Genomic DNA, 9,220 nt, shown 5'->3' with positions numbered 1-9,220 from the left:
ATGCTTTGAACTGAGCTATACATTTAGGTGGTGCAAGTATTAAAGAGTTTTGCCCATAGTAAGATAAACTTCTGGCACTTCCTGGCGGTCCAATGGTTAAGAATACGCATTGCAATGCAAGGGATGCAGATTTGATCCCTGATTGGGGAACTAAGGTCCCACATGCCACACAGCAACTACACCTGTATGCCCCAACTATTGAGCTCATGCCACAGCCAGAGAGTCCGTGTGCCACGATGAAAGGTCCCTCATGACACAAGGATCCTGCATGCTGCAACTAAGACCAGACACAGCCAAATAAATAGTTTTTTTGAAAAAAAGATAAAACTTCCTTAACCTATTGAACCTTAATAACAGAGGTCTGTTTATACAAAATTACTCTAGCCTTCAACCCCAAGCTAAACAAGTCCTGGGGAAATACTCAAGAGTGAAATTGCTTTTGCATAGCAGGAGGCCTTGATTTTGGTTGTGATCTAAGAGCGATAGTTTTGTTATATTCTTCTCTTCTCAGGCCAGACCTACTCAGAGAGTATATGACTTCATTTGAGGTATTAAATAAAGATTCCTAGAAACTATTACTGGAATAATTAAAGTTCTAACTTTCTAGCCTGTTTCTACACTCAATGTCACACCAAACGGTGCCAAGAATCCAGGATTATTGGCTGTGCTGGTGATGCAGTGCTGATGTCATACCAAAGACAGGAGACCACTGTTTCTGCTTTTTCATTCTCTTTATTGCCAACAGTTTAAAATGCTCAACATAAAAAAAAATTGATAATAAATACTGCTCTTTGGGCTGTAATAAATAAAAAGTTTATTAACAAGGAATGCACTTTTCCAGCCACAAGTGTCTTCAAAAATTAACAAAACAAAAAAAATATATATATGGCCATAGTTCACAGTTAAGCAGCCAAAAGCTGCTCCAATTATAGCCTTTAAACAACATGGGAGCGTCCTCCCTTTCCCTCCCCTTCAGGAAGTATATTCACAGCTCCAAGTCCTCTGTCCGAAGCACTCTCCACAGAGAGAAGTTAAGAGTCAATGCACCTTTCTGCAAAATTGTCTGAAAAGCCTTTAGAAACAGGTACGTCAAGGAAAACTGCATTCGGGTTCATTCTCAGCGTGTCCGTCCAAAGTTCAGGACTGTGTACCTCAGCCTGGTCCAGGTTCCATCAGGTCCAGTGGGCCACAGAGGAATTGTTTTCGTACCACCACCTGTCCATCTTCTTCAACGTGCTGTAGATCATTCTATTGACTTCCATGTAGATCTCACAGTGGAAAAGAGGAGTCCCATAGGGTCCATTCAAGAAATCTTTTAGTTACATCTCTGTAAGAGCATGTTCAGAGCATATTCCATTCGATTTTTTAATTCTAACGAACAGCCAGACATCAGCAGAGTTGTCAGTCTAAAAGTTGTAGATATCCTGTCCTCATTGATGTAGGTGAGAAGGTATTCTTCATTTTGACTACAGATGATTATTTTTGTATGATCATGGTAGAAATTCACCTTTAAAAAGTAGACATAGATATTAGGCATCTCTAAATAGCCAAAATAAGAAGAGTTTTCTCAATAATTGAACTGGCTATGTAAAAATCATTTCTTGGGACCTAAACATGTGCTTTCTTAAAGGGTTCATTTACCTGAAAGGTGCCATCATTGAAGAGCATCATTAAGGCCTTATCAGATTTCAGCCACTGAAGGAGGTAGAGCCGAGGTCTGCGAACATCAGTAACACTAGGCAGATCTCCACCCTGAGAGAGATTGGGAGAGTTAGTGCCTCGGAAGACTTCACAGGGTATGCACTCAGTTCTTCTAAGCAAATGCCTCTCAACCTTAAGCAAGGGCCAGAATGGCCTGGAGGTTCCTGCCCCACCACCCAGAGATCCTGAGGCATAGACTGAGGATGGAACATGAGATGCTGTGCTTCTAAAAGCACTAAGACTCTAGAGATGCTACTGGTCTGGGGACCACACTTCAAACATCACTTCCTGAAAGCGAGGGTAACTTACGTCCATGAGGTTCTCCTCCATGTAATGGGAGAAGTACTTCAGCACCGTCACTTGACTAATGAATTGTTCGGGGGCATCTGTGGCCGGGAAAACAGAGCATTGGCCAAGCTCTGCATAATAGTGAACTGTTCTAAAGAACAGGGAGAGAAGAAAAAGAAACAGGAAAAGTCAATCACTGTTCTCAGATTTCTTTAGGGCAAAAGTGAAGAAATGACAGGGCTTCCTTAACTGAACACACTTACTTTTTGTCTGGAAGGAGGCTCATGTGAGCACCGTTGTTGAAAAGAACTCCTACGGTGTGGTCTGAGAGCTGGTACCCAAAGCCGTATTTGTTAGAGTAGTCGACCCACTTGGTGACCCACTGAAAGGACGTGCTCAGCTGCTCTTTGGGGATGCAGTCCGCTTCTGGCATGTTTTCTAGACATCCTCGAAGGACTCTTGCCACCGTGTCTGCCACACTGCCCATGGTACTGTCCTCGAGGCCTAAAAAGTCAGAGGAAGTTATACAAAATAATTAACAACAAGACCTCAGGCAACGGCAGGTGCTAGGTCTCCCTCCACTAATTCTACGGATGGAGGACTCAAAATTGCTCCAATCCTCTACGTTGCTTCTTCTATGTTAAATCAGGCCAAAAACCAAGCTGACTTCAGCTGCTTAGTGTTGAACACTGGCATTTAGAGTGTCACTATTTAAAATGTGATTGACAACTTACATTCACTGCTACTGCTGCAGCTGCCAAGAGTTCCTCTGACTATCATCCGAATAGCATCTCCAATCTGCTGCTTGTTTTCCACTGCGGGTGTTCCAGATCTGGCAACTGTAGTGGTAGGTGGCTGGAGTTCCTAGAAGAGAGAAGAGCCAGATGATAGCCAAGCATTTAAAATTCATCTCAAGTTGAGAATTCTAGTTTAAGATGAGATTATAGCAATTACTAGGAAAGCTTATCAAACAGCAATGGACACAAGCCAAGTAAAAGATATTTCTGTTAACTCAACTGCATGCATTGTTAAACTAAGAGATAAAATCTTTCCTTTTAAAGGGTCTGGGGGAAAAAAACTTTTAAGTAAATATATCATGGTCCAAGTGATAATTAACAAAGAATGGAAATGATACAAAGTGTTTATAACTACTTTATTCTTCTCTAGCATACCTCATCTGTCCTGTGTTTGCTGGGTTGCTGAGTTATCGAAGTCTTTTTCAAATCATGCCTAAGCTTGTAAATTTCTTCATCTTCTTTAGATACTTTATCTGTAAATCAAGAAGAAGGATTATGAGCACTATTCTATCCAAACAAGATAGAAACAGAGCAAGCCATATTTCCTCCTTTTGCGTTAATAACCAGCTTAAGAGCATTCAAGGCAAAACCAACAGTTTTATCTTTGCCATCAGCTGCAATTATCCAAGAAGGACACTTTAATGCATCTGAAACAAAACTATCAACTACAGTTTGCAGTTTAGATTTATTATGCTACCAAAAGTTCAATAGTTTACTAACATACTGGCCAAATTATGTTAACATGAAAGCCTCTTTCAACTAACTTATCAACTTTATATATATAATACTGGATACAGAAAAAGTCTTATAACTTACTATGTGTGTCAATATATCTTGCTTTGTCTTTTTTGCCACCAAAAAGAGCAGCAGCTGCTTTCTTAAAGAAATTCTTAGCTGGGCTTGACAAGTGGAAATCTGGAACTGTGTGACAACAGCTAGAAGAGAGTCTATCTGGAGTGAAGCCCTGTGAAGCATAAGAAAAGTCTTTCAGTAACCTGCTGGGAAATTAGGATCAAGAGCATGTAATAAAAAGATGCAAAAAAAAAAAAACAAAAAACAAAAAAACCGCACCAACCTGCAAAAAGAAATCATGTCGAATGATGTCATCCAAACTGGGACGATCTTCTGGATTTTTGGACAACATGCTAGCTATTAAGTGCTTAGCAGGAGCCAGCAATGAAGAGGGCATTGTATACCTTGCTTCTCTTATACATCTGTAAGTTTCTTTCAGATTTGTAGTTTCAAATGGAGGTCTTCCTAGTAACATTGTATACCTGTACACAAGAAAACACCTCTTTAAGGAACCATCATAAAACAATTCTTTTCCAGTGCTAAAATCTACACCTAAGTTTGATTTTTTATTATTTTGGTGCATTTACTTACATTACACAGCCTAAGGCCCAAATGTCTGATTCACAGCCGTGTCCCTGTTTGTTGAGGACTTCAGGAGAAAGATAATTTGGGGTACCACATATCGTCCTGGAAGAACAAAATACAAAGATTTCACTAGGGACTCGCCTCTTGTTTAAACTTAGCTCTCTGGGTAAGCTGTGCTGAATTTTTATTTGGAAACATTTGACTTTTGATTTTTGGCATATGAACAATTGACATTTCACCAAGTGACCTGGTAAATTTTTTTAATGCATGTACAATTGTTTTCGGCCACATGACGAAGTGCTTTAAGCCAAATGAGACCAGGTACAACAGGACATTTTTATACATTTCAGGCAAATACAAGATTTGTTTCATAATCAACTTATGGGCAAAAGATACTCTGCCTAGGCCACAGTGGCACTGTTTCCTTCAATTAACATTGTAGCAGTTAACACATTTTAATATCAACTAACCTTTGAAACATTAATTGGAAGATATAAAGGGCATGTTTGATCTCCACAAAACCCTAGTTAAGATGTATCCTTCTGACTCTTACCTTCTCCTGTGTTCCAAGGGTTCCAGCCTGGCTGCCAAACCAAAGTCCCCAACTTTTAGTTCCATGGCTTCATTAATAAAAAAGTTCCCTGGATGACCAAAAAAAAAAAAAAAAAACAAAAAGAGTCTGAATTCTCTTGAAAAAATATTCTAACCAAGTACACACACATCCATCCACTCGAGAGGCAGGCAGCCAGCTGCTTAATAGGAGAACCATCATTCAGAAGCAGCACTGCATTGGCTAGATCCCAACTAAGAACATTAACTATGTAAGAAAAGGGAGAGGGCACACACCTCTCTGACACAAAAGTCAGGGTTTGGAGTGAAAGGCTCACCTAGTTTGAGATCTCTATGCAAGATTTCTTGTTCGTGAAGGTACTTTAGTCCAGACACGATCTGCCTGAGGTAATATCGGACTTCTGGCTCTGTCAACACCTTCCTTGCTTTCAAGATATGAGCCATGGACTGGGAGGAGGAGAAGGAAAAAAGAGAATCTGTCAAACAAAGTTGCCAAAATCAGTAGTTTCCTTATGAAGGATGAGCAATGAAAGGTAATACTTCCATATTATAATTATGTCCACAATCAGATTCCCAGATAAATTGCAATTTGAATGCCAGGTCAGTATGCGGGAAGAAAACGCACTCTGATGAGCGAAGACTTACCCTTCTACTGCAATATTCCAAAAGAATGTAAATGTTTTCTTTGTCCTCGAAGTAGTGGTAAAACTGCACGACGTGCTTATGATGGAGAATTCTGTGAAGCTCTATTTCTTTGTCAATCTAAAAGGAAAAGCAAGATCAGTCTTATTATTATTAGTAGCCTCCTTCACCTCTGCAAAGCCAGCTGCTTACACATGCAGAAGACATGTTCCTAACAGGGAAGGGCCATCTCTGCACACAAAGAAAATATTTTACTCAACAGTCATACACACCTTTTCCCTTTGATGAGGTTTGGCTACTCTGCTGTGAGGAATAATTTTTGCAGCGTAGACTTTGTTGTTTGTCAAATCTGTCATCTCGTAGCATTTTGCAAAGCCACCCTGAAAGGAAACAAAGCCGAGAGGGAATTGAGTATGGCAGGAATATGGACGGCAGATTTTTTTAAATTAAATAAATGAGAAAGAAAAACAAAAATGTGAGGAGGAAGGGTAGACAGAGGGACGCGGTCTACTTTTTTTAAAAGCTCCTTCACGAAAGGAAATCACTCCTAACAACAGTTAAAACGGTGCCCCTTCTCCTTTTACAAAGAGGAGCTTTACGGAGCGGGGCTGGGGGTCGGGGAGATGAAATAGGGTCTGAAGAGACGTGTCAAGAAAATTCTCTGGGGTGGGGGTGGAGGGGTATCTGGAGCGCTAGGTCTGGTGTAGCAAACCCTAGCTTCTGGCCTCAAGATCAATGTCTTTGGGCTCGTGAAGGAGGCAGGCAGAGCCGTGATCAAGGATGGAGAACGCGACCCCCGCGCTGTCAGCGCACAAAAGCCAGAGGAGGGCAGGTGAGCAGCCCGCGCCGCGCCGGGATCCAACCACTAAGACCTCGAGAAGCGGCGGGGGAGCGGGGACTCCGGGTCCGGCCCGGCCCGGGGGGTGGGGGGGTGGGGGAAACGCCCGGGCAGACCTCCCTCTCCCGCCTGGCAGCCGGGCGCCCGCCGCTCGTCACCTTTCCCAGCACTTTGCCGCGGCAGTAGCGCTTCCCCGTCGTGGGGTCGACGATAATCCGCGAGATCTCGGCCCCCGAGTGCGAGTGGTGGTGATGATGGTGCGGGGCCGCCGGCTGCACCTGCGCCGGGGGCTGCTGCGCCTGCGGCTCCTCGGGGGACGGCTGCGGCCGCTTCTTCTTCGAGTCCCCGCCGCAAGCCTTGCCCAGCGCCTGCTCGCACATCTTGGTGCTGGCGGCCGGCTGGTAGGTGATAGTCCGTAAGAGCTCCATGGTCGCCTCGTCGCCTGACACTGCCGGCTACCACCTCCGAGGCGCGGACACACGACCGAGCCGGCCTCTGCCCTCGAGCTCCCCACCGCCGCCGATGCCAACCTCCCGCTCCCGACGCCTCGGTCCACTTGTGCGAGTGCAAACGCCCAGCGAAGTCTTATATACGGGTTGAGAGGGGGCGGAGAATCGAAACAGAACGCGACGTCACGGGTGACGCCCCGCCCACCGGCCTCCAGAGCGCGCGGGGCCAGGCGAGAGGTCGCTAAGGGCCGCTGGGGTTTCAGATCGCCAGCCGGGTGAGGAAAGCGGGCGGCCTGGCTGCGGGGGAGCGTTCCCCGCGATGAGGAGGCGGACACAGGCGTCCGGCCGTCCTCGTGACCAGCACCCCATTCTTGGAATGTTCCGAACTTCTAGGTTTGAAGTAGAAACCCGGGGGCCGACGCGTCGGCCCCGCCCGCGGCGCTGCGGTCATCGCAGGTTCCCTCCCCCGCAAAGCCCTTGCTGACCGCCCCGCAACCTGACGCCTCCGATGTCATGGGGTGACTGTGGCCAGAGTCCACTGCACAGGCACGTGAGGCTTCCCCAGGGCCACCTGGGAGTCCGGGCGACCGCAGACCCCGCGCTTTTACCCTACCAGTTCCTGTCTAGAGGGTTCCTCTGGGAACCCTCTAGAGGGTTGCCCCTGAAAGGGGCAGGGATTCCCGGAGCAGGGTCTTCCGAGCTCCCCGCTGCTTCTGAACGGGACAGACTTCGGCTCAGGCCGGTAGGCTGACCATGGCCAAGCCCCACTTAGTGCCCATCACCCTAGATCAAGCCTTTATCCGAAGTCAGACTCTTAACCTTGGAGAGGGAGGCAGTTGCCTGGGAAAGGCTTCGCCTTCAGGATGTCCGAAGACTAGGAGCAAGAGCGCCATCTCGTGGAATGTGTCAGAAGCGCAGTTAGCGGTTGGAGTGGGCCGCGGTATGGGCTTTCTTTGACTTTAAGTGATGTAATCGTGCTCCTGGTGCTGATTATGGTTTGACAATGGAAATCATCTATCTCTTCTTCTGAAGAGGTTATACAGACTGCGTCATTTAAATGGCTCATTAAGCCACGAGGCTGCTCTGGTGCTGAGAGAGGCAGTCCTAGGCCTTCCAAATGGAGGGAATTGGAGCATGAGGGAGGAACATAGCCTAGTGAGTTAAAACATGGCTTAGTTTCCTGTTTCCAGATTTTACAGTTCAGATTTGCTAACCTAGGAACACCATTGTTTCTTGCTCTAATGACGATAGTATTTTTATGTGCAGGACACCATATCTAGTGTTTTCAAATGCCTTATTAATTCTGCATCCGTTATAAGTAGAAAATACTGTTATTTCCATTTTACAGATGAGGAATCTGGGGTTTAAAGCATTTAAGTAACTTCTTATATAGTCTCTCTGTATAAATACTTCGTAGATCATCCAAGTTATGTTAATGAGCAGTAGGCAAATTTTTAAATCTAAGTTAAGATATAGTTCACAATATTTTGATACTAATTTCCAGTTCTATATGGAATATCAGGTTAATAACCCCCTGGAAAGTATTTAGAAAAGGGTTGGCTCAAATCCAGATAGCATCAAGGAGTATGCTTGCCTGGGAAACCCTGTGGATAGAGGAGCCTGCTGAGCTCTGTAATTCACAGGGTCGCAAGAGAGCCTGACAGGACTTGGCAACAACAGCAACAATGTGTGTTATCAGTGACTTAAGTATGCATGGTTTCAAAGACTCTGTCTCAAGTACTTCCCACGTATTGTAGAAAGGAGTGTCATTGGCATTACAAAGTAGAAAGAGAAAGTCTTCTATGACTCTTCCTTTATGATTCTGTAAACAGGGCAAGCCCAGGCATGTTTCTTATAAAGTAAAAGTGAACTTTACCCCAAAATTGTCGGGGCTGGAATAAGGGGTGGGCCTAGAGATAGACAGGAAGACTTATGTAATCTTCCTCTTTAAAGTTAAACCTAGGGGTGACCTTTGCCCCCCCCCCCCCCCAGATTTAGGCAGAGTTGTTTACTAGCCTGTAGTAGGCATGCTGGTTTAGAAATTACTACCTAAATTTCCAGAGCTAATTTTACACATTGTGTCTGATTTATCTGCTGATAATGAACTTTTAAATCTAATTTGTTTATGACTTTCTGTGATAAAAGGACTGTGAAGAATAGTCATGATATTTTTATTATTATTTCCATTCTTTGATTATCATATATTATTGTATATCTCTTTACCAAATTTACTTAAGCATTTGATGTACTGTTGAACATGCCATAGGAAATCCAGGTCTATCCTCCAAAACATTTGAGCACTTAACAAAATACTAACATGTATATGTGTTATTGAGTCTTCTGTCCAATTATGAAAAAAATCAGATTTTTTTTTTTTTTGGTTTCTAGTGCCATCATGTGGACAGAACTAAAATTGTTATTAGTAGAGCAGAAAAGGAAATAAATGTGCTTTCAAATGGAGATAAATCTTTAATTAAAAGATATTTCCCTGTAGTTCTCTAGATTTAATATAAAGCAGTATCCTAATATTATTTTTAGTGAAACTTGACACATTGATT

At 44.0% G+C, this 9,220-nt stretch overlaps 1 protein-coding gene across 1 annotated transcript; it reads right to left on the bottom strand.

The window, feature by feature from the left end:
- Window positions 1–716: 716 nt before the first annotated feature.
- PLK2 (polo like kinase 2) lies at window positions 717–6,888 on the bottom strand. Its single transcript, XM_043488929.1, has 14 exons — window positions 6,372–6,888; window positions 5,648–5,755; window positions 5,379–5,495; window positions 5,051–5,180; window positions 4,717–4,804; window positions 4,170–4,265; window positions 3,862–4,060; window positions 3,603–3,750; window positions 3,162–3,259; window positions 2,724–2,853; window positions 2,253–2,493; window positions 2,011–2,140; window positions 1,642–1,752; window positions 717–1,507 (listed from the first exon to the last, which is right to left on the bottom strand). The coding sequence occupies exons 1-14, from the start codon at window positions 6,639–6,641 to the stop codon at window positions 1,316–1,318; spliced, it is 2,058 nt and encodes a 685-aa protein (XP_043344864.1). The 5' UTR covers window positions 6,642–6,888; the 3' UTR covers window positions 717–1,315.
- Between the last annotated feature and the right edge of the window lie 2,332 nt (window positions 6,889–9,220).

Source organism: Cervus canadensis, chromosome 16 (genome assembly GCF_019320065.1).
Source record: "Cervus canadensis isolate Bull #8, Minnesota chromosome 16, ASM1932006v1, whole genome shotgun sequence".
Taxonomy (NCBI): domain Eukaryota; kingdom Metazoa; phylum Chordata; class Mammalia; order Artiodactyla; family Cervidae; genus Cervus; species Cervus canadensis.
Note: the sequence above shows the minus strand (reverse complement) of the source record. Positions and strands in the feature narration are given on the sequence as shown.